The sequence below is a fragment of the Cibotium barometz genome, chromosome 58 (genome assembly GCF_041138505.1).
Source record: "Cibotium barometz isolate CiBa-2024 chromosome 58, ASM4113850v1, whole genome shotgun sequence".
In the NCBI taxonomy this organism is placed as follows: domain Eukaryota; kingdom Viridiplantae; phylum Streptophyta; class Polypodiopsida; order Cyatheales; family Cibotiaceae; genus Cibotium; species Cibotium barometz.
This window is the reverse complement of record NC_141103.1, coordinates 24,368,613-24,394,800: the sequence shown is the minus strand read 5'-3', so window position 1 is coordinate 24,394,800 and position 26,188 is coordinate 24,368,613. Positions and strand designations below refer to the sequence as shown.

At 46.7% G+C, this 26,188-nt stretch overlaps 1 protein-coding gene across 1 annotated transcript; it reads left to right on the top strand.

Annotated features, from left to right (window-relative positions):
* The first annotated feature begins 6,695 nt into the window (after window positions 1-6,695).
* Window positions 6,696-23,864, top strand: LOC147606056 (uncharacterized). The gene is made up of 3 exons (XM_086792627.1): window positions 6,696-6,923; window positions 22,575-22,731; window positions 22,827-23,864. Exons 1-3 carry the CDS (start codon window positions 6,831-6,833, stop codon window positions 23,516-23,518), a joined length of 942 nt encoding a protein of 313 aa, XP_086648753.1. The 5' UTR covers window positions 6,696-6,830; the 3' UTR covers window positions 23,519-23,864.
* The last annotated feature ends 2,324 nt before the right edge of the window (window positions 23,865-26,188 follow it).

Below are 26,188 nucleotides of genomic sequence, written 5' to 3'. Positions count from 1 at the left end.
TAGAGAGGGATCACAGAGCATCTGAGTGTGCATTTTTGAGTGCACCTTGTCGAAAGGGAGATCAATGCAAATATTATTACATGGTAGATTTAGCCACGGAGTTATATGGGATCATTAAATATTTTCACGAAGCATCATCATCTATAAAGCTAGGAGAAAACTTTGTGATTTTTCAAATACCCTCGTTAATGCATATGATTATCGAGAGAGGGGTAGACATAAGTCTTGTTTAAGTTTGAGGAGGATAGAAACCCTGCAATCAGTAGTAGAGGAATTAGAGGAAGCTTATGAGAGTGATTTAGAGTCAAATAGTGATGATGAGAGTGATGTTGACCTTGATGAGAGTGATGATGAGAGTGATGTTGACCTTGATAGCCAAGATATTGGGATGGATATGATGGGAGTTGAGAGTGCATGGGAAAACCAAGAAGGCTCGAAGTGCCAGGAGGAGTTCAAGCTTCACATCAGATATATCCCATGGTTTGGTGGATGGTCAAGATAATCAAGATGATAGATATGCCGATGTGCATAGTTTTGACTCACATGTCTGTGTGATGATGTCATATTGCCTTATGATTTTGAGAGCATTGATGATGTGGTAGAGGATGGATGCCATGATGATATGGAGTATGCTATCCACACGATGATGGTGTGATTTTTGATTTTTTGGAGGAGGACAGTTCTATGGTTGATGATAGCTAGGTTTCTTCTCATGTTTATGCTGATGTTTTTACACATGATGGGGTGATGCATAGTGATATGGTGGATGATGATCTCATCCAGATTCTTGATGATGATCCAGAGGAGCGAGCTTTGGCTAGTATTGATATTGATGCATATATGATGAGTATCTTTGGCTCTATTTATGGTGATCCAATTCTTCATGCGAGTGTGGAGACTCACATTGAGTCTACTACACATGATCCAGATGTGGAGGCTCCATTGATTGAGCCTATTATGCATGATGGTGATGACCACATTAATATGATCTTATTTGATGGTGATGACCACATTGATATGATCTTATTTGATGATTCTCCAGGTTCACATGATATTGACTTTCATGCCGATCATGTTGATGGTGCAGTGATTATGTGGTTTTTACTATCTTTTGATCATCATGCTGATGATGTTTCCCTTGATGATGATGTTTCTCATGATATTATTTTTATGATGCCATGGTGGTCCATGATATGTGTTCCATGCATGATGGGATCCATGTTGATGGATTTTTCCATGTGATGGAGGGTTTATTCCATTGTTATCCATACAAAAGTGGCTCTACAGATATTCACAAGAGATATATTCAGCTTGTTGCCTATGATGGGTAACAAGGCATGCAATTATTCATGGAGTTTTTTCTATGCTCTTTCATATGATGTTTATTCATGCATATACTTATGGATTATATGGTGCAACATGAGAGTATGGATTTTTCTATGCTATTAGCATGCAGATATCATACATTTATGGTTTTATGTGTTCATTTTCTTTGATGAGGATATTGTCATTCTTGGAGCATATATGTTTCTTGAAGGCCCCCTTGTGCATGGTAGTGCATTGGGAGGAAGGGCAGATTTATGATATCACTTTGATTAGTGACACACATGTTCTTCATGAGGATATTTATGCGGATCATAGTCATGATGATCATGGCGATTATTCTTTTGAGATGATATCTATTATGATGTTGTATCCGAGTTAGAGTATTATGATGTTCTAGATTATATTCTAGTGGAGGATCATACTCTTGATCTAGTACCTTTGGTGGATCATTCAGATTTGATGATATTCTCTTTGGAGGATGATCCGACCATCCATGCTTTCTTGATGTAGATGCTTAGATCTTATTTTGCATGGTTTTATGGTGATGATCTTTCACCATGTGCTTCATCAACTTATTATTTTGGTGGTATCCCTTTCTTGGCATGTGTCCCAGTGTCGCAAGAGGATTGGCATTGTTATATGTACCAGTTTTCTGGAGGAATCGACATATCTTTATGGTGATAGGCTAATTTTGGCCTATGATGCAAATGTTGGAGCTTCATGCAGACTCTTATATGTCAATTTTACAGGGTCCACTCCATGCTCTTGGAGTATTCATATTGTATGATATAGCATGGTATTGCATTTACCCCATGGGATTTTATTTCTGGCATACCACTATTATACTGGTGGGTTCCCTTGAGTCCACATTACAGATTACCCACCAGGTGTGCCAGGTGTTAATGGCTCATTAGCCTAACCTACCCATAATGTGTACATGCTAGGGCATAGGAGGGTGCGCCCACTTGCACCCCTTCAGAGCACCCCATCACCTTCACCATCGTACAATGTAACTGATTATTATCATTCCTGCAATACAACTACAACAATGACATTCTCTATCATCTTGCAATCTTCATGTTTAGGCCAAGCCTAAATACTTGCACTCACCTTTTATGTTATAAGATTACAATTACTTGTTGATAAACTTTATCATATAATCTATAGATGTATGGACTTCCACCTCACTGAGGCAAGGCGGTACTAGGAGAGCATGAATGACTCGAAACTAGAGAAATAGACAAGAAATATATTACAGGTTTGGGTGGGGCAGCCATGTAATTCCCCAATTACCTTTTGCACTCACCTACTTAACACACATAATTTCCCATAATTCCAATTACCTTTTGCATCTACCCGCTTAACACATATTTTATAAGAACTAAAAAGCCACCTAGTAGAATAATAAGAAAAAGCACGACACAAGGTATAGATATACTAGAAGGCATTCATTTAAATACCATGCATAGACAAGTATGATTTCAAGTTGACATTATGCTACCACTTGAAACTCTAAGTGAGGCTAGGGTAGATAAAAAACTAGAATGAACTCCATGATTTATTAAGGTAATTAACGATACAATTAATTAAAATTAAGGAGACACAATGCTAGCATAAACAAGACTCAATTCTCATTACTAAATTCAACTCTCAAAAAATGAGATTTGGGACATCTTTTTACAGCTCTCACCTGGAGTATCTAGATCCTAAATCAACTCTCCTAATATCTCCATCAATCACCTGAATCAACTCTCCTAATATCTCCATCAATCACCTAAATCAACTCAGTCACCTCTTAAATCTACTCAATCACCTAAATCAACTCAATCACCTCCTAAATCTACTCATGACCCATGTGGCACCCCATATGTCCCCTAACCTTCTTAATAACTTACATCATATGGAATCTTCCCTTTGACATTTCACTTTCACCTTTACAATCACCAAGTAATCTTGTAGCAATAAACCTTTACATGCACAACATTCAAAGTGGAGAACCCTGGCCTCCCCTCCCACAACAACAAATAGAGAACACAAATGCCTCCCTTCAATGCCAATACACATGAGGCAACACCTACCACTCCTACACATGAGGCAACACCTACCACTCCTACACATGCATACCCATCAATATTTGAACACCTCGCCTTTGGGGATGCATGTGCCATGCCATGTCATCTCCTCGTCCTTGGGTGTGACTCTAATGTAGAGTAGGGGTCAAGAAGACAGGTACCTCATGTTATTGTAAATGAAGGCCAAATTACACCAAACTACTCCAAATGAAGGCCAAATGATGCATGTCTCATGCCATGTCGTCTCCTAGTCCTTGAAACACCATCTCCCTTGGGTGTGACTAACATAGAGTAGGGGTTAAAGACACCTCATGTTACTCCAAATGAAGGCCAAATTACGCTAAAGCTAGGTGCACATGCTCTCATAGTTGGAGTGCTTGATTTGCATTAATGTGTATCCCCATTTAGGTACCCAAGTCCCCAACCTTCAGACATGCACACACACATATTCATTGCTCTTTAGGTTATAACCAATTTGGACCATAAATCTAGGCATGGTGCCCAAACACTTTGCTACTTCTTGCCAAGTGATAATCAAGAGAGAATCTTGGTTAAACCTTGTTGTTTAAATTTTTGATTAGGTACAAAACATGCGGCGATATACACAATAACACAAAAGATGTGGTGAATATTAAAATCAATGAAGTTGTTGATGTGTTTGATGAAGCACTTGACGGGTGATGCCTGAGTTGATGAAGCCAGTGAAAGGAGCTTGCCAAAGCCATGTCAACAACCCCTTGTAAATATGTGAGATGCCCATATCAATGACCTCTTATGGTGATGGTGGTGCAATGTGAAATAACCTTTAACCTTTATAAGGTTTTAAATGATAATCCTAAATGATAAATGATAAACAATCTTTAATCTTTATAAGGTTTTAAATGTTAATCCTAAATGATAAATCCACCTGTGCATCGAGCAAAAGCTCTAAGAAGCATGCAAGATCAATTAACAAGCATGAACTCCTCCTGAATCATCTCCCCTTATATCTCCATCAAATCCTTAAATCAGCTTAATCACCTCCTAAATCTACTCATGCCCATGTGACACCTTATGTGTCTAGCCTACATCATTGCTTACATAATGCCTTTGACCTTTCACTTTCACCTTTTACAATTACCAAATAACCTTAGAGCAATAAATCTTGGCATACACCATATTACGGAGACCCTCACACACAAATGAGAACACACATGCCTCCCCTCAAATGCCATGAGTGAACACCTACCACTCCTATAAATGCAAACATGATATTAAAACATCCATGACCTCTACTTGGAGGAACTTAGTTTAGAGGTCAATCACCACATATGCAATATTTTTATGTCTACAATATACTTATGTCAGTCTTTACTGACACCATGTGGTGTGGTCTATGTGTGCTATTCTTTCTTCCTTTATTATGTCTAGAATATACTCATGTTAGTCTTTACTGACACCATGTGCGTGTGGTCTATGTGCAATATTCTTTCTTCCTTTATTATCATCACCACAATGGGAGTACACAAAGGAAATATCAATTTTGCCTTTGCTATTACATGCCACTATTAGATATGCTAGTGACCCCTTGACCTTTGCTAACATTTACTCTCTCTCTCTCTCTCTCTCTCTCTCTCTCTCTCTCTCTATTTTCTATGTTTCTTCACTATTTATAAAAAGGGAAGATCAATTTTGCCTTTTCTATTACATGCGACTATTGGATATGCTAGTGACCTCTCTCTCTCTCTCTCTCTCTCTCTCTCTCTCTCTCTCTCTCTCTCTCTCTCTCTATTTTCTATGTTTCTTCACTATTTATAAAAAGGGAAGATCAATTTTGCCTTTTCTATTACATGCGACTATTGGATATGCTAGTGACCTCTCTCTCTCTCTCTCTCTCTCTCTCTCTCTCTCTCTCTCTCTCTCTCTCTCTCTCTCTCTCTCAAAAGAAGGATTTGTTCCCATGCACAATGTTCAAGGATGCATGCCTCTTTTTTATGTTAGATTTGCACACAAAGAGATTTCATTATGTTGGCAAACCGACCAAGTGGTGAGAGGATACACCCTAATTGTTTGTTCATAAAGGTGCACCAATGTAGAGGGGCAATTGAGATATACAATACACACCCTAATAGTTTGTTCATAAGGATGCACCAATGTAGGGGCAAGTGAGTTATACAATACACACCCTAACTATTTGTTCATAAAGGTGCACCAATGTAGGGGGCAAGTGAGATATACAATTCACACCCTAATTGTTTGTTCATAGAGGTGCACCAATGTAGGGGGCAAGTGAGATATACAATACACACCCTAATTGTTTGTTCATAGAGGTGCACCAATGTAGGGGGCAAGTGAGATGTACAATACACACTCTAATTGTTTGTTCATAAAGGTGCACCAATGTAGGGGGAAATTGAGATATACAAACACTCCCTATTTGTTTGTTCCTAAAGGTGCACCAATGTAGAAAACAAGTGGGATATACAATATACACCCACGAATACCATGTGAGAAGTGCCACAAAATATATTGCTAAAACTTACAATATTGTGTACCTATATGGGGTAGACAAAATCTAATATCTGGCTATAAGGGGGATTCTTTGTTTGGACCCTTAAAAAAAGAGGTTCAAAGTCACCTAAATGTGTGTTCTCCTATATAAACATTATTCAAGATCTTATTATGGGTGTAGTACAATGGAAAAAGTGGTCATTCCAATTCATTAAAGAGAATTTGTTTAGGGTGCCTTTGGCACTTGGTTTTTCTATGCAAAAAGAAAAAATGCTAACAACCAAAACTGTGGCAGCCAAAAAAATTAATGCATGCAAAATTTAGAGTGACTATTTGGCTATTGATCATCTCTCTTTGTAGGCATCTACAGCTTGTCTCTATTTTTCTTTCTTTGCACACCTAACCCACTAGTCTCTCCCTCTCTTTGTGATTAGTTGGCTCTCATAACACTACTATACACAGCTGGTCCCCCACATCCCCCCCCCCCTCTTTTCTCATGCAACGTCTTGTATACCCCTCTCTCTCTCTCTCTCTCTCTCTCTCTCTCTCTCTCTCTCTCCACCCATGCAACATCTTATATAACCCCTCTCTCTCTCTTTCATCTTGTAGAAAAGGGCAATTTTGAAAAAACTAAATCCATGCTATTTTTCTATGTATACTTTTGAGCACAAGCATGATGATTTCATCATTCTTCATCATCAGATTTGAGTGCTAGGATTTTCTCTAGGATTAGGAGCCATTAGTGAGTGTAAGCACCACTCACTTATCCTTGAAAAAAATGGACTTTTTCCTATAAGCATCTCCTATTATTATTACTAGTTTGGGAAATATCCGGCATACACAACCAGCTTGCAAGAAAGCTAACATAAGAAGTGCGAGCTTCAAACTCGCCATAGCCTTCGCCTTTATAATTTTCCTGTTTTGGGTTTGCTTGTTCTCGCCATGGCCGCTCTCAATTCCCAACAGCAGGAGGACCTCGCTCTCTCTGCAGCATACGAGGACGATACCCCCACGCCTCCGGGCTGGAAACGCAAGGTTTGCCGCGCTAATCCCTTGTTCATGTGCAACTAAGAAATTGATTACAAAAAGATCAGGCTAAATTCTTTTGTTAGTTGCAATTAGAGGGTAATTTCAGGAAGATTAAGGGTTTAGTTGCAGAAATTACAGAAAGACTCAGGCTAATTTCTCAATTTATCTCGTTTTCTTGGTTTTTGGTTGCTTCTTTATATTTATCTCATTTTCTTGGTTGCTTCTTTATATTTCAATGCATCTGCGTTCAAGAATTTTAGTCAGTTGTTGGAATTATTTATAATTCTCTTCTTGTTTTTAGAGTTTATTTATTTTTAATTAATTTAGTGGAAATTTAGCTGTAAGGTCCTACTCTAAGGTTATTTCACACAATTATTAGTCAGTTTCCCCTTATTTTTACAATGTGTCCTGCCCTTAGTACATCCAATTTTGATGCCAATTCTCTGTCAATCTTACTGTAAGTATCACAAACCACCTGCTTTTTTACCACATTCTATGACCTTGATATTCTCAATATTAACTGTTCAATAACACTTATAGCCTCTTAGATTGAATTAATCTGGGTCAACATACCAGAATTTGCATGCTGACATCTGCTGCAATTCTAAAAAGGTCCATGTTACCCAAATCCAAATTCATGCGGTAATGGGAGAAGAGTTTTATTAGTGGTTGTAAAAAACTAGGCCAAATGGTTCAAGAGTACAGCCATGACACTGGCTTTCAGAAGCTGCCCTGCTAGCCATGACCCACAACACTGCCAAATTGTAAGGGTCCCTTATAGGCTGCATGAGGAATTGTACTCAGTGCTCACTTTGTCAGGGTCTTGAAAGCTCCTCTACTTTGCACGCATGCCCATGTCTGCGTACATCACAAGTACCCTTCGATGAGTTGGGGTTTCTAGACGGGTAGCCTCGACATTTACAATAAAGCCACACTACATATACTCTATGAGCAGATATTTGCTACAAGCTTTTGGTCCGAGGTTGTGCTTTCCATGGAAAAGATCCTTTTATTGGTATACTGAAAGTTACATCAGGCATGAGCTGGTTTGTACAGAGGAAAAACAAAAAGTCGTCCTTCTGGCCACCCTTGGAGGGGAAGAGCCACACATGGGGCCGGTAACCGCAGTGGAGGCTGTAGAGGCCTTCCTAAACTGCCACAAAGGAAAGCCATCTGTCACTCCTTGGCAGCCCGAGAGTCCCCCCCATCTGATTGCATGAGACTGTGCTTGTCTATGTCTCCTTTTTGTGTTTCTTTTCTGATAATGGTGCTGCTTGACTCCTTTGCAGAACTAGGTAGTACTCTTGTAGCTGTGGTCCTTGGTTTCTGGGCTACTTTTTACACTTGCTGCTTGAGCATGCTCCTATGCACAAGGTAAGAGCAAGATGCCCAGTATGTGGTGACACCTTGTGTCCCGTAAAGGAAAGAACAAAGTTAGTTAAGCGTACCAAGGATGCTAATGGGGTTAATGCTAGCAGTGGCGATCCAACAGCCTATTTGTTGCATGTGCCGAAGCCTTACTGTACTTGATCCAGCCCTAAGCCTACTGATTAGGAACACTAATGCAAATGCAATGAATAGACAGCAGAGAGGGATGAACTGTATTTTTCAGTATGTTACTATGATACAAAAAGATGAACTGTATTTTACTATGAATAGACAGCAGAGAGAGAGATGAACTGTATTTTTCAGTATGTTACTATGATACAAAAAGATGTGTATGACTGTACAATTTGGCCTTCCAAAGTAGAGTGAATTTCTTGACCAAAAGACTATCTAAGGACTGACTATGACCTGCCCCAAGAGTGGGAGTCAAATGTTTGAGCGTAGCCTTTTATAGGCTGTAAATGCACAGGTCAGCCAGAATACTGCTGTCGGCCAGTTCTGCAGCTCCACGACTTATATAAAAATGCTCATAAATCCTGAATGTACTGGTTGGCCAGCCCTGATGATGCCCACCTTTGAGTAACTGCTGTCGGCCAGCTTCCTTTTTTTTCCGAGAAAAGATCCTTTCATTAGTTATAGAAAAACGCCCGTAGGGCTACAAAAGATCCTCTCCTGCTCATAAGGAAACAGAGCAAAGATCCAAGCTAGGCAGCTAGGGAGACTCTCCCTAGGTGCAGAAAAGTACAAATATCAGTACAAAGACTGAGAGGCTATATCATACAATAGGAGGGGGGAAAAGCCAAACAGGTGGCATGTAGTGCCAGCGGGGGGAACCCGCGTGTAGGGTATAGAAGGGGCCGCTACGCCAAGTGGTGTGAAAGGCCTGGCGCCGCAAGATCGCCTCATTCGAGTCGCCCCGGATGCGGTCATACTGTCCTCGCAGGGTGTGGATCAACTCCTGCCAAATCCCCCGAACAGTCTCTGCTGGTGGCTCCAGTCTCCCCTCAAAGGCCCTGAAGCACCGGGCTCTCCAGGTGAACCAGATGGTGAGGCTGCTGAGGAGCTCCCATCGTAGATCCCTCTCCTGCGTCCAGCCCGGCAAACGAGAAATCCGGTGAAGGAACCAGGCGAGGCTGGCCCCTAATGAATCTGATGGCCTGGCTGTCCTGCTCCATCTCATAGCCCAAAGCAGGCCTTGACGAAGTCGACCAAGCAGCGGCACCCCACGTATACATACCCTCTGGAGAGAGGGGGGCGAGAATGTGCAGCATCCGCAGCCAAATCTGCTGCGCCTGAGGACAGTCCCATAGGCAATGTCTCTGTGTCTCCATAGGGTGGCCGCACCGGACGCAGGCCGCCGGAAGACCGCTGTAGACAAGCCACGTGCCAACTGCAAAGCCCCTGTGGGCGACCAGCCACTGGAAAGTCGAGATCCTGCGTGCCTATCGACTAGCCCAGAGCCTGGTCCAAAAATCCTCCAGGAAATCCTTTGAGAGTCCCTGTAGCCGCCAATGCTCCGATGCAGTTGGAGAGACCATCCTCCTCGCCATCAAAATATGTCGCCCCAACCGAACAGTATATTGGAAAAAGGTGATCTCTGTGGCCTCAGGGGATGCATAAGGATCATGCCACTCGTACTCGCCAGGGTCCCACTGGCCAAGGGGCGCGCTGCATATGCCCATATGCGCCAATCAGAGTCCACATCTGCAGGGTCTGGGTCAATATGCCACTTCCGAGAAGCGGCGGCCACTACCCGTATCCTCTGAAAAATGCACTCTGCAACCAAAGGCGACTCCACCTCCACTCTCTGAAGTCTGCCCTCATCCTGGATCTCATAGTAGAGGCATCTACCATCCTCAGTGCAAGCTCTGACAGCAATCAGGATCTCCAACTGTGTAAAGGCTCCCATCCACCGTGGGGCCACTGGATCGAGAGGCGTGAACCACTCCTCTGTGAGTGCCTCCTGAATGTCATCCCTCATAATCAGCCCCCCTCTGAAGTGACTCAACCTCTCCACCTGGATCGCCTCTGGGAGACTGCAGAAGGCCTGCCAGTCTCCAAAACTACGTGCTGGGCCTGCGCCAATGGTCCCCAGGCTAGACGAGGCCGAGAACCCAACATATGACCCTGCTCTGTGCGAACCGCTGGGCTCGAGATGAGCGGCTGTCTGGCCCGCTCCTCATCACAAGAAGGAGGTCTCTGAGAGAGTCCCGGTCGCAGCAACTCCCAAGCTCGCAGAATGCTCAAGGCAAATCTGTCCTCCCATCCTCTACTGAGGCCTGTCCTCCTCATCTCTTGAAGATCCATCGTATCTCCGGTGCCCAAGTGCCCCCTGCTGGGGGAGCCCGAGCCTACAGCCGCTGCAAAAGAAGCTCTTTCCAAGGCTCAGCGCCTAGAAGCAGCCCCCGAACAATAAGTTTCCCCAATAAGGCTCTACTCTGATCAACTGGATCTATAATGCCCAAGCCCCCCCCCCTGGGCCAGCGGAAGTGTAATAACTGCCCAAGCGACCTTAGCCCGGGCTGGCTGACCATCTCGCCCAGACCAAAGAAAGTTCCTGATCAGCCTCTGTACCTGGCTGATGCAAGAGCTCGAGAAGATCCAGCAAGATGTGATGTACCACATGGTCGCTAAAAGGCTAAAGCACCTGATTCGCCACCACCACCCTCCCAGCCAAGGATAGCCGAGCTGTACTCCAATACAAAAGCTTCCTCCGAATGCTCAGAAGAAACGGGGCAATCTGCTGCTCAGGTGACAAATCTAGTCCAATCTGGCATCCCAAATACCGCACTGCTGTGCGAGGAGGAATCCATCGAAAACCCGGGTCTGGGCTCCATGCCGGAGTGGGAGCGCTACTGATCCAAAAGGCCACTGTCTTGCGCCAATTGATCAATGCTCCCGAAGCTGCACTAAAAACCTGAAGCGACTGCTCTGCCCTCTGAAGATTGGCCTCCTCGCCATGCAAAAATAAACCCGTGTCATCAGCAAACTCAGCATCGAGCAGGTCCCCCCCCCGGACTGGGAGCTGGAGTCCTCTCAATCCAACCTCCTCTGCCATCAGATAATGCTCATAGCCTCAGCAAAGAAGAGAAAAAGAAACAAGGCAAGAGGACACCCCTGACGGACTGATCTGGTCAACTCAAAACTCGGCCCCCGTCCTCCTGCCATCAGCACCTGGCTATGAGCTGTGGAATATAGAGCCGCCACTCCTCGAATATAGAGCCATCAGCACCTGGCTACGAGCTGTGGAATATAGAGCCGCCACTCCTCGAATCCAAACTGGCTCAAAGCCCAGGCGAAGCATCGTGCCCTCTAAGAAACTCCAATGGACTCGATCATATGCCTTCTCAAAATCGAGAAGCATCACGACTAGGTCCTCACCAAGAAATCTATCTCGGGCCGTCGCCTCCCAGAAGGTGAAAATGTTGTCAAGGATACTACGCTCCTTGACGAATCCTGTCTGGGTAGCATGAATCAACTCCCCCAAGAAGGGCTGGATCCTCAAACTCAAGGCCTTTGCTAAGACCTTGTAGACATTATTGAGGATCGTAATGGGTCTCCAATGCCGAATATCATCTGATACTCCCTCCCCCTTGGGGATAAGAAAGATCAAGCCCTCTGAGAAGCTCTGTGGCATCACCCCAGTGTCCAAAACATACTGAAAGCCCCTGCGGAGGCCTGGCCCCAAAAGGTCCCAATAGCGCATAAAAAAGGCCGGCGTCAATCCGTCCTCCCCAGGGCAACTGTGGCACGGAAGGACTCTCAAGGCCTCAACAAGTTCAACCTCTGAAAGAGGCTCACCCAGAATTGTACACATACGATCTGTGACCCTCCTCTGCACATGGGCCCCCACAGTCTGTCTGCAAGCATCCCGAGCCTCAGTGGGGCTGGCTCCGCTGAAAGCAGGTCTCTATAGAACTCAGTGGCAATGGCTCTAATCTCCCCGAGCTCAGTGGCTACCGATCCGTCCTGCCTCCTGAGCTGGTGGACTCCTGCTCGAGCATGGCGAGGTCCAGTAATCTCAAAAAACTCCCCAGTCACTCTATCACCAAGCTGCGTCCACTGAGAGGCCTGGCGACGATAATAGAACTCATGTCTCTGCTCCTCTGCCTCTCTAACCTCCTGACGTGCCTGGCTCAGCTAGGACGCCACCCACTCACATGTAGGCTGCTGCTCCTGAAGGCGCTGAAGCGAAGCAAGGCTATGTCTCAACCAACGCTCCCGCTCGCGTGTCTCTCCCAGCCGTGTCAAGGCTGCAGCATGCAAAAAAGAGCTGAGCTCGATGAGTCCCTGGGCACACTGGCCTGCTGCATCCTGGTCAGGGCTCTGGCTATCATGCCATATCCTCTCAATGTCCTCAGCGAGACTAGGATCTGTAAGTATCCTCTCTGGGATCCTCAACTGCAAGCTGATCTCCCGTGTCCTCTCCTCAAGTGTCAAAATAACTGGCGCATGGTCTGAAAAAGAGGTGCCAGCGAGAATGCCAACGGAACCCCCTCGCTCCCCTAACCAGTCGCCCACATAGAAGCGATCAATCCGTGATAGATTAGTCCCTCCCTGCCGGCGATCCGACCGAGAGAAACTAAGACTGTCCTGAGAGCGGGAGAAAGCCTCATGCTGCCATGCATCAGTGATCCTCAGTGTCATGCAAAATCGCTTCCAAGCTGCAAGCTCCATGCCGTGCACTGTAACATAACTGCCTCCCACCCTATCGGCCGGGTCCTCAAGCATGTTGAAGTCTCCCCCAACACACCAATGTGCGGCCTCTGGCAATGCATCCGTAACCTGGGTCCAAAACTCTGCTCTGGCACTAGCATGGTTGGACGCATAGACATTGAGCACGCCAAAGAGCTCATCATGCATCCTCAGAATGACATACTGTGCTCTACCAGGCACAATGATCCCGCGATCCACAATGGCCTGCCGCCATACATTCGCAATGACCATAAAGGGGCCAAACCCCAGGCATCACCGATCCATATCTCCGGATCCTGCTCTCACCCAAATGGTGCTCCTGCAACATCAAAATATCAACACTGCCCCCAACTAGGCATCTCTGAAGCTCCTGCGTCAAGCAACCACGATAAGGTATATAATGTGCCGCCAAGGCCCTGTACATTCCATGAGATGATCCTCATGGATGACCTGCTGAGGTGGATGCTGTCTCAGCCGTACGGTGGGCCTTCGCAAGCGGCTTGGATGGAGAATAGTCCCCATCCGAGCGGCTACGAATCTGCCCACCCATGGCGACTGCCTCCCGCTTAGACAGAGCAACCTCGTGTATGCATACATATCCAGGGTCGCGCGCTAAGTCTGCCACTATGCGAACCACCAAATGTCGAATCCCGGAGGCATCCACACTCCCGGGATCTAAGAAAAAATGAGCCAACTCCCATAGTTGGCCTTTCATGTCTGTCACCTCCAGATCGCTCACATGGTGAGAAAACTCAACTGCCTGAGTCTTCAAAGTGCTAAGATCGAGATCCATAGTCCACTCCCGGTCGCTAGGGCCCCCGTCCCCCCCTCCCGCCTCGCTTCCACCTTCGCCTCCTTCCATCCCCGCTCCGGTTTTGGCAGCGGCTCCTTCTCCACCCCCTTCGCCCCCCCCCCCCTCCTCCCCCCCTGCTCGCCTCAGCTCCTCGGGAGGCCCTGGCAGTTCCCTGGCGCTCACGTGCAGTCCGGCGGACACTGAGCACCGACCTTGCTCGAGCACCGCAGAAGAGACTTACCATGCCGATTCGGGCTTCACATATATCCTCTATCCGTAGTCGGCTGAGTCGCCTCGCCATTAGACAGGGCTCGGAGGCTTTTGGTTATTCCTTCACACGGCTTTTTGGAGCGGAGGGCCCCCATGAGCCAGCACCCATTAGAGTTCATGTAGTGATACCTCCGGCCCGAGGGGAGGAGGCACTTGATTTAGCGGTGGCCTTCTCATTCCCTCTCGGGGGTGAAGGTGGGGGCGAAGGAGGGGGTGCTGGCATCTCCTAGTCCTCAGTCGGCGCTGGGGTCTCCTCCTGTAGGGGAGCAAAGCTGTTCCTCACGGGAACCCAGTGATGCTGAGACTGTGGCTGTTGCTGCATCGGTCTCTGCGCGTGTTGCTAGGGCTGTCTCCCTCGATGGCGCCCCTGCCCAGGCTGCCACTCCGAGGTCTCTATGGGCTAAGCAGGTGTCCCGGAGGCTGCCTGCCGAGCCGCATGTGCGGGCAGGCCATCGGGGGCCTGCTGCTGCGGTGAAGGTCGGGGTCTTCTGCGAGGGCAGGCCTTGGCCAGGTGGCCGACCGGTCTGCAGATAAAGCACTGGTTCGGGAGCCCCGAAAACTCCACTCTCTGATCAATCCATTCCCCCCCTATCCTAGGTAGCTGAATGACCTTCGGAAGGGAGGAGATGTCAGGAACTAAAACTCTGACCGAAGGTAGCCCAGCTGCTTTGGCGCTGCTGTGGGGCCAGTCTCAAGCACCGAACCCACCAATGCTCCTAGCCTAGAAAGGAGCGGAAGGTACTCACGGCGGAGTCCAGGGAAGCAAACTGTAACATGGAAAAGGCGCTCTCCCTGCTCGGCCGCTGCTGGGTCCAATCCATGCTACCAAGGTCTGAAGAATGCCCGAGTGCCCCTGATGTCAAGGGGACTCATGGCTAGGACCTTGGCCACGCTCTGGGCTGTCTCGAACTCAATTTGGTAGTGTCCACGGCCCAGTAGCTGAACGTCCAGGATCTTGCCCACATCTGCAAGAAGGCGGGCCTGGAGAAGATCCCGGATCTCCCCTCTGCTGGGGCGAGTGCCGACTATACGGCAGATGGTGGAATGTGCCTGGAGGCGTTCCACCTCTGCGGCGAGGCTCGCTTCCTCTTCTGGCGAAAGAGAAAGCCTGATGGGGGTATCCTCAGGGGCGGGCGAGGGGGCTGCGGGAGAGTCCCTCTGAGGTGGGGCGGGAGGAGCCTCCATCAGAGTCTGAAGCTATGTCGAAGGCAGAGCGAATGCGGATCCTGCAAGAGCCGAGCTGCACACAAAGGGCGGAGGGGGAAGGCGGAAGGTAAAGAAAGAACCCCAGGGGACGAAAAAACAGGAAAAAGGGGCGGGAGGGGTAAGGCGGCGAAGACAAAAAAAACCCGGGGGGGGGCGGAAGCAGCGTGAGAAAAAAGGGGGGGGGGGGGGGGGAAGAGAGGGCGACGGCTGGCAGAGGGGGGCGGGGTGCTGAAGAAAGGAGGGGGGGCGCGAAAGAGAGGAGCAGGGGGCGGGCGCTACAGCGCAGGGGCGCGCAAGAAAAAAAACACAGGCGAAGGAGGGGGAGCAAACGCGAGGGCAGGCGCGGGGGGGGGGGGGGGGGGGGGGGGAGTAGACGCGTGGGCGGGAAGGGGGGAGGGTGCGCAGGTAGCAGCGCGAGCAGGGGGGAGCGTCTGTCGGCCAACTTCCTTATGCTTAGATGGCCATAGTACTCCTGTGTGTAGGCTGGTTGTAGACTGAGCCATGGTGATGCTTGTGGACTTGCTGCTTCTTCCCTGCCTTGAGTCTGCTAGTCCCCTAATCCTACCCTAAGAGTGTTGCCTAATCAAGGATTAGATATGAGGTCAGCCATGTCCACATGTGCGCACATGACATTCCCTCCTACTAAACTTGATGGTGGGTTGTAAACCTGACATCCTTCCTCCCTGGACTATTGAGTCTGTACTGTGACTGCTTGACTTCTAATTGGTTTGAGAACTGTGCATCTGTTTCCCTTTTGTCTCCATGCCTGCAATCCCTTTCCCTTAACACGGCTATAGTCTCTTGGTGAGAATGATCATGCCTGAGGGAACTAATCTGAGACAAGGTCACCGCGAAACGTTTCACTATCAAAACGAAACGATGCTGAAACGATTTATTTTGGAACAAAACGTTTCAATACCAGGTAGGTGGACGATGAAACATTGGACCGAAACGATCATATACATAAAATGTGAAGGTACTAGCCAATAGTTATAAGATGATATTAGCATATTTATCATCGGTAAACAAAGAAGACATACAAAAGAGGAGAGAAAAGAACAACTAGGATGAAATAAGGAAAGAGAAAGAATTATAAAAGCTAAAAAGCACACAAAATCACAACCTTTTTCCCCACATGAAACGATATGGTTTCAATGTGGACATGAAACGTTTCAACACTGAAACGTGAAACAAGTTTCAAAGCCACCGAAACGAGTTTCATGGTGACCATGAGGGGAGAGCCAATGCTACGCTCCTTTGAGCGCACAACTCCCAAGGAATGCTTTCCTCTGGCTTTGCTTGCTGCAGACCACCTCATAAATGCTACCTTGCCTGCATTCTTCCATGGATCTGTGCACCTCTCTTGGGACAGCTGAGTGCATAGATGGCTGAGCCTGACTACTCTGATACCAATATTGCATGCGCAGAAGCCTTACTGTATTTGATTCAGCCCTAAGCCTACTGATTAGGAACATTAATGGAAATGCAAATGGATAGACAGCAGAGAGGAGAGAGAGATGAACTGTATTTTTCAGTATGTTACTGTGATACAAAAAGATGTTTATGACTGTACAACTTCTATGGCCTTTGGCCTTCCAAAGTGGACTGAATTCTTGACCAAAAGACTATCGAAGGACTGACTATGACCTGCCCCAAGAGTGGGAGTCAAATGTTTGGGCCTAGCCTTTTATAGGCTGTAAATGCACAGGTCAGCCAGAATACTGCTGTCGGGCAGTTCTGCAGCAGCACGACTTATATAAAAATGCCCTGAATGTACTGGTCGGCCAGCTTCCTTATACTTAGATGGCCATAGTACTCCTATGTGTAGGTTGGTTGTAGACTGAGCCATGGTGATGCTTGTGGACTTGCTGCTTCTTCCCTTCCCTGAGTCTGCTAGTCCCCCTACTCCTACCCTAAGAGTGTTGCCTAAACAAGGATTAGATATGAGGTTAGCCATGTCCACGTGTGTGCACGTGACATTACCTGACATCCTTCCTCCTTGGTGTCACCAATTGGCCGACCATTTGGTCCATCTCCAGTTTTTGTGTCTCGTTCACTTGAGGCCAGGCCGGTGTCTCATGTGAAGAGGCCAGTATTTTTGCTTGACATGGATGGGAGCCAGACTGGTGCCGCCCGTGTGTTAGCAGGAAGGTGTCATATGGACGGGAGCCAGACTGGTGCCACCCGTGTATGACCTAGACTATGTTCTATCCATGGGATTGTCACGCCATGGAAGAGCTAGTATTCGTGCCATGTCTTGCCTATGGGACTTTCACTCCATAGGGAGGTTCGTGCCTGGAACTGTGTTTTACCTATGGGACTGTCACTCCATAAGAAGACCAGGATTTATGTTTTATGTCGTGCCATTTTTGTGCCCGACAGATATTTTGTACTTGTTCCATGAACGGGAGATATGTCCATGATACTATTTGCACATGCACTCATGTTTTGCATGTTTGAAACTGTTTTCGCATGACTTGTATTTTTGTGTTTGCCTGTTTGTCGTGTTACTTACTGAGCGGGGACGCCTGCCAGTGAGTCGTGAAGTTTGCTCTGTCTTCTGTCGAGTTTTGTTGCATGTGAACAGGTGGTAAGTGTATTGCACATGTTGGTTTAATACTTTAATCTCTAACCTTTCATTTTATAAGGTTATATGTTCACACTCACTTAAAAGTGGGCACCCACTTTGGGCACCCACTTAGGGGCCAAGGTGGGGAGCCTCACTTATCTTGTGTGTGTGTGGGGGGGTGGGTGCATGGTCACCTACCCACACCACCATAGAGCTGGCCGCCCACATGCAAACGTGGGGAGCCAGCCAGCTCTAGTCGTGCAACTCCCCCTCCAACCTTTAAAAAAAGGGAACCTCCATCTCTATCGTAAGCAACCAGGCGTTCATCTTCTTCGCTTCAGGCTGCGCCAACTTCATCCTTTCAGCAGTCTACGACTATCTCTGTCTAGTACGCTGCGTTAAATCTCCAGCAGGCTACTGTGCTTTGCATACTGGCGGCGGTTGTACTTGCTGCGCCTGTTTACTACAGGCGCCTACACCACCTCCACTCCTGCAGGCGGTTGCGCAAGCTGCAGCCAGGCGTTACACCTCTCAACAAGGCGGCTGCTTCACCTCTGTCCAGCAGGTGCGCCTGTTTACTGCAGGTGCCTACACCATCTCCTCTTTGCAGCCAGGCGACTGTGTGTGTACATCTACAGCCAGGCGACTGTGTGTGTGCACCTACAGTCAGGCAACCATACAAATTGCACCGCTTTCCACAACAAGGCGGCTGTGTGCTCATCTCCAGCAGCGGTGCTCCTACAGCTAGGCGGCCGGCGGTTGTACTCTGCAAACAAGCGGCCACATCTCCACCTTCTGCAGGCTGCTCATCCTCTCCATAGGCAGCTACGCCTTCTCTTCCTCCACAGTAGGCGGCCGTGTCTTGTCCTGCACAGCAGATGGTCATATCCTTTGCAGGCGGCGTCTCTTCAGAGTGGCGGTTACTACTCCTCTTCCTTCCCCACAAGAAGGTGGTTGTGTCGTGCACAGCGGGTTGTTGTTTCCCTTTGTAGGCGGTTGTGCCTCCTTTCCATAGGCGGCGTCTTCCTTCTTCAAGTGGGTACATCTTCAACAGAGGCAGCTCCTCCTCCTTCTCTTCGACAGGCTGCTGTGTCTTGGTGTCCTCCACTCATGGCTGCACACAGACAGACACATCCGGGTATTGGTTTTCCATATCTACAAGTAAGTGAATTTTCATATTTAAGTAAAGTACTTTGTGATAAATCTGATAAGGGATTCTCCCTACGGCTAAAGATCAATGAAGTGTCATACAGGCTTGCTTTACTGTCACTGGAACATTCACAATGCATTTCATGTGAGTCTATTTCGGAAATATGTGGGGCCAGATACTGACGAGCCTGTCACAGAAGATCCGCCAGAGATTGATGAGCTTGAGGAGATCCTCCAGCCAGAACAGATTGTTTTTCACAAGGAGCGAAAGCTACCTGCAGGAAAGCTTTCTAGGAGATACCTTGTAAAGTTTAAAAATTATTTGCCTATTGATGCAAAGTGGGTAAATGAGGATTATTTTGTTGACTACCCACAGTTATTGCAGGCATATCTTGAAGCTTTTCAGTTGAGGACAACTCTTTAGAAGCCCGGGGGGATGTCACCAATTGGCCGACCATTTGGTCCATCTCCAGTTTTTGTGTCTCGTTCACTTGAGGCCAGGCCGGTGTCTCATGTGAAGAGGCAAGTATTTTTGCTTGACATGGACGGGAGCCAGACTGGTGCCACCCGTGTGTTAGCAGGAAGGTCTCGTATGGACGGGAGCCAGACTGGTGCCACCCGTGTATGACCTGGACTGTGTTCTATCCATGGGATTGTCACGCCATGGAAGAGCCAGTATTCGTGCCGTGTCTTGCCTATGGGACTGTCACTCCATAGGGAGGCTCGTGCCTGGAACTGTGTTTTACCTATGGGACTGTCACTCCATAGGAAGACCAGGATTTATGTTTTATGTCGTGCCATTTTTGTGCCCGACAGATATTTTGTACTTGTTCCATGAACTTGTTCCATGAACGGGAGATATGTCCATGATACTATTTGCACATGCACTCATGTTTTGCATGTTTGAAACTGTTTTCGCATGACTTGTATTTTTGTGTTTGCCTGTTTGTCGTGTTACTTACTGAGCGGGGATGCCTGCCAGTGAGTCGTGAAGTTTGCTCTATCTTCTGACGAGTTTTGTTGCATGTGAACAGGTGGTAAGTGTATTGCACATGTTGGTTTAATACTTTAATCTCTAACCTTTCATTTTATAAGGTTATATGTTCACACTCACTTAAAAGTGGGCACCCACTTTGGGCACCCACTTAGGGGCCAAGGTGGGGAGCCTCACTTATCTTGTGTGTGTGTGTGGGGGTGGGTGCATGGTCACCTACCCACACCACCATAGAGCTGGCCGCCCACATGCAAACGTGGGGAGCCAGCCAGCTCTAGTCGTGCAACTCCCCCTCCAACCTTTAAAAAAAGGGAACCTCCATCTCTATCGTAAGCAGCCAGGCCATCATCTTCTTCGCTTCAGGCTGCGCCAACTTCATCCTTTCAGCAGTCTACGACTATCTCTGTCCAGTACGCTGCATTGAATCTCCAGCAGGCTACTGTGCTTTGCATACTGGCGGTGGCTGTACTTGCTGCGCTTGTTTACTACAGGCGCCTACACCACCTCCACTCCTGCAGGCGGCTGCGCAGGCTGCAGCCAGGCGTTACACCTCTCAACAAGGCGGCTGCTTCACCTCTGTCCAGCAGGCTGCGCCTGTTTACTGCAAGCACCTACACCATCTCCTCTTTGCAGCCAGGTGACTGTGTGTGTACATCTGCAGCCAGGTGACTGTGTGTGTGCACCTACAGTCAGGCAACCATACAAATTGCACCGCTTTCCACAACAAGGCGGCTGTGTGCTCATCTCCAGCAGCGGTGCTCCTACAGCTAGGCGGCCGGCAGCTGTACTCTGCAAACAAGCGGCCACATCTCCACCTTCTGCAGGCTGCTCATCCTCTCCATAGGCAGCTACGCCTTCTCTTCCTCCACAGTAGGCGGCCGTGTCTTGTCCTGCACAGCAGATGGTCATATCCTTTGCAAGCGGCGTCTCTTCAGAGTGGCGGTTACTACTCCTCTTCCTTCCCCACAAGAAGGTGGTTGTGTCCTACACAGCGGGTTGTTGTTTCCCTTTGTAGGCGGTTGTGCCTCCTTTCCATAGGCGGCGTCTTCCTTCTTCAAGTGGCTACATCTTCAACACAGGCAGCTCCTCCTCCTCTTCGACAGGCTGCTGTGTCTTGGTGTCCTCCACTCATGGCTGCACACAGACAGACACATCCGGGTATTGGTTTTCCATATCTACAAGTAAGTGAATTTTCAGATTTAAGTAAAGTACTTTGTGATAAATCTGATAAGGGATTCTCCCTACGGCTAACACCCGTTCGGTGCCGGGTAGTCCAAGCTCTTGGAGAACCACGGTCCAAAGGTGCTGAGATCGGGAGAGCCAGGCGTTAGTACGGGAGCGCCTGTTTGTGCGTGGTCCCGGAACACCAGTGGGGCGCTCTCCGCGGAGTCCAGTGAAGGCACAGGACCGTAGAGACTGGACCACTCAAGTGGTCGCTCTACTTCGAATTTCTACTTCGAGCCTCTTGTTTGGTACTGTATACATTTGTACATGGACATCATCTGGTTCTTGGAACCCATGGAGCATTGTATTTGTTAAATACTCCCAATAATATATTATATATTGAGGGGGGGGTCGGCCCGTTCCGGCCCCAGTGCTGGTGTCCATCTATCTCATTCCATTTCATTTCAATTTCAAGTTGTTATTAAGTTGTCCATTTCAAATTGTGATATTAAGTTGTGCTATTACGCGTGTGGGTGTCCAACGGAGTCTATTCCCACTTGACGGGATCGGTTTCACTTGGACTATTCTGATTGGTCTGAGAACTGTGCATGTGTTTCCCTTTTGTCTCCATGCCTACAATCCCTTTCCCTTAACACGGCTATGGTCTCCTGCTGAGAATGATCATGCCTGATGCTCCACCTTTGGAACTGATCTGAGATCCAATGGTATGCTCCTTTGAGCACACAACTCCCAGGTAATGCTTTCCTTTGGCTTTGCTTGCCGCCGCAGACCACCTCATAAATGCTACCTTGGCTGCATTCTTCCATGGATCTGTGTACCTCTCTTGGGACAGCTGAGTGCTTAGATGGCTGAGCCTGACTGCTCTGATACCAATGTTGCATGTGCAAAAGCCTTACTGTATTTGATTCAGCCCTAAGCCTACTGATTAGGAACACTAATTCAAATGCAATGAATAGACAGCAGAGAGGAGAGGGAGATGAACTGTATTTTTCAGTATATTACTATGATACAAAAAGATATATATATGACTACAACTTCTATACTGCTGTCGGCCAGTTCTGCAGCTCCACGACATATATAAAAATGCTCATAAATCTTGAATGTACTGGTTTGCGAGCTCTGAGTCTGCTAGTCCCCTAATCCTACCCTAAGACTGTTGCCTAATCAGGGATTAGATATGAGGTTAGCCATGCCCACGTGTGTGCAGGTGACACTATCGATTCAACCACTGATTTTATAAGGACTCCAGAGAAAACTATTACCATGAAAACAAGAGAAAGCCAAAGGGTGTGTAATAAGTACCAAAACAGCGGTGCCAAAGTCCATCGAGTTTCAAATAGAGCTGCTTCATTTCTTTAGTTGTTGTTAAACAAGAGTTTGACATATGTAAATGGTGCTATTTGCAAACAGCTTGTCCCGCACATTGGCAAGGGCTTGACCCCAGCAAGGACTCATGTTATTTTCATTGCTCCTGATGGTGAAGAGTTTAAGTCCAAAACCCAACTTCAACAGCACCTCAAATCAAATAAAGGCAGCCCCGCCATGTCTGAGTTCATATGGATTACAGGTAAATTTGTCTCTCAAGTAACAGCAGGTGCTCTCCACATGCATTTGGGAATTTTACTTTGACTATTTTCTTTTCCTTTTTGTTGCTGTTCGTAGACGAGATACCACGAAGGTCTTCAAGGTTGACATCAAAGACTTCCGTTACAGTCATGAGAGTCAAGTCACCGCCAAAAGCTGCTAGCAAGCGGAAGCCTGCAGCAGAAGTCCCTCTCGAAGAATCAAAAGCGGGCAAGCATAGGCATTCTGAAAAGGCAGAAAGTCCTATAGAGGAGCCGAAAGTGGGCAAGGGTAAGCGCACCAAAAAGGCCCGTAAGGTTGCTCCCATAGAAAGCAAAGATGCAGGTGGGGCTTCTACTGGCTCTCCCCCAGTAAGTCGTGCCAAGGACAATAAGAAGAGGTCTATGAAAGATGTAAAGAAGACCAAGGTCACTCGAGCTGGGACGAAGTCAATTAAAGCCAATGGTGGCACTCAAATGAGCGAAAAGGATGAGAATGCCAAGGAGGAAACCATGGAAGAGTCAATCTCTCATGAATCAAACAAGGAAGAGCCTGCCAAAGCTAACCATAGCCAAGGTGGTACGGAACTGAAGGGACATAAAGCTGATGGCACTGATGATGCAACGAATGGAACTATGGAAATTCCAGAAGGTTTGGAGGAGGTTGATGGTGGAGACAAGACTACGGCAAGCATGCTGGAATCTGATCCTGTTATGAAGGCACAGTCGAAAACCCTTGAAAGTGATGAGGAAGGAAGAGCTCTTGACAATGAAGCCAATGGTCATGCATAGAAAACTTCCAGCGAAGGCACGGATCAGGACTGTGAGAAAGAGTAGATGATGCATCAAGAGAATCATCTGGCAGAGGCCACTGTGGAGACAGCTAACTAGCTCTTTTTTTTTCTCTATTCTGATAGAATTATAATGTGATAACCTTGCGTTAAAATAGGGTTAGGAAGTGGACACTTAGGTTTCTAATGCTTTGACGATGAAGAGCATAACTTATACTCCTAAGGTGTTTGTAAACTAGAGCTTCAAAGAGTATCTTGTATGTCGATCCGCATTTTGTAGTTACGACGTTTGCAGCCTTTGTCCCTTGGTTGTAAAAAATGATTTCAATAGATTTAATGTTTATCCATTTGAATGCGTTGATTCAAATATAGGAAAGTGTGTTGCACCTTCATGCTTTTGCACTTTTCTAAAGACAGTTCCACTGGTGCATCAGAGATACCATGTAATGGCATTGAGTCTTGAGGTGTATCACAAGAAATCTGGTTCCAAGTCTGGTCGTGAGTAGAACTACCCCTAGTTGCTTTGTTTTTTCTTTTGCTAAATTCCATACTTGTCTGGAAATGCAACTCTGTCATATGGCATGTTGTCATATAGGCTTGTAGAACATTAAGGTTGTGGCTGTCAGTCAGTCACTGCATTAAAAAACAATTGTAAGGCTTATGGCTGTAAGTCAGTCACTGCATTTAAAAACAATTGTAAGGCTTGACAATGGCTTATATTGTAACGCTTTCTATTCAGAGGGGTGTTATTACAGCCATTTCATCCCTAGAAGTAGCCATGGGAAGCTTGATTTCTGAATCGCTAGGAAGATGCAATTTTCAGATTGAAAAGGGCGACCTCAATTGCATAAAAAGAGGCTTACCAGAATCTAGGAAGCAGAGCAGCTTTCCAAATTGATTCTTGAGGACTGAGATCGCCTTGCTGAAATACAGGGACCCACGAGAAAGGTTACAGACATGGGGAGGCAATCACTCCTTAGAAAAGACTCGACCCATCTTTTCTTAATGTCCACGTATGTTCCTTAATGTCGCCGTCCTTGGGATGGGATGATGGGTAACGTAAAATTATCAGAGGTTGCCATGAGAAAGAATTCAGTTAATTCAGGCTGTGCTTGACGACCAAAGGGGCGTGGCACTCTTTCTGCATGAGATACAGAGACACAAAGACCCATCATGAGGGGACAAAGGAGGCGAGAACACTAGCATTGTCGTGAGGGGGCAGATATTCACATCTTTCTTCCAAGGCATTGGGACAATGCCAAGCTAGAAAGCTAGATGATGAGGAGGTTACACCCACAGAACACATTCGAGACCGGAACTCAGAAGGAGAGACTACCTTCCATGCGACACCACACCCAGATATACACTCCTCCCATTTTTGATCTTATGGCAAACATACTCATGGATCTCCCTCATGTCTGTAACCAGGCAAGGCCATGAGAATGACTCTATGGGGAAGTCCTATGCAACTCTCACCGTGTACTCACACATGTTGTATGATCATCGGTCTCATGAGCCATTTTGATTCCCTGCACATGTTAGAGAGAGAGAGAGAGAGAGAGAGAGAGAGAGAGAGATTTCCCAGAATCCTCATTCGTGGGAAGTGTGGTAGGAAGTGGCATATTGTATGTGTCCCTTGCCCCAAGTATGACTAAGAAATGGTTGTAATCATATGCATTAAATGTGTATGGAGAGCAATGGGCCTAGGACATGATTTGACACTCTGTGTCAATCACTTTTTGCCGAAAGTGCAAGAGTGTCTTATTGCTGTGAGGGTGGTCAGGGTTCTGAAGAAGGACCAAAACTTGAATAGACTAGTATAGAGTATATGGGCAAGTATACACGAGTGTCAGGGAACTCCATCACCAAGGGGGTGTGTTGAAAATTTGGTGATGAATGTTGTATTTTTTAAAGGGAGCACATGAGTCTTGTAATTGGGTGCACATGTGTGAAGGCCTAAAGAGCCTTGGATTTAGGTGATTAAGATATTCTAGGAGACAATGTAGTGATGGAGAGAATTCATGGGATCCATTGAATGGTTTGTGGAAATATTAATGAGAAAATCATGAAGTAGAATGTGGATCTAAATGCTTTTCGAAGAGCTATGAATTGATGTTATCTCAAGCTCATTTTGATTGAAATTTTACGTTTAAAGTCATAACCTTCTTTATGATGATTTTGTTATTGTCTTTATACTCATGTTTACTAATCATCAATCATAGGGTTAATCATATGCTATGAACTCTGAGACCCCTACCCCTCTATTTATGGCAACAGAATCACACTAAGGGTAAAGCGACTCACTCGAGCCTCATATCACAATGTCCTAACGCTTGGCTATTACATCGGCTCTTCTCAGTCTCTGACTAGAACAATCCTTATGTAGGAAAGCTGAATGATTCTACCAAGTGTTTTTCCTTCATAATTCTCATGAGCAGGTCACATCAAAAGCGGCTTCCTAAGGCTCAAGAAGATGTACTAAGTCCTTGATTATGAAGATAATTCTTCTATTTATGGCAACAAAATCTCACTAAGGATAGAGAGACTCACTCAAGGCCTCATATCACGATGTCCTAATGTTTGGATATTGTGTTAGCTCTTCTCAGTCTGACTAAAACAATCCTTACATAGGAAAGGTGAATGAGTCTACCAAGTATTTATCCTTCATAAT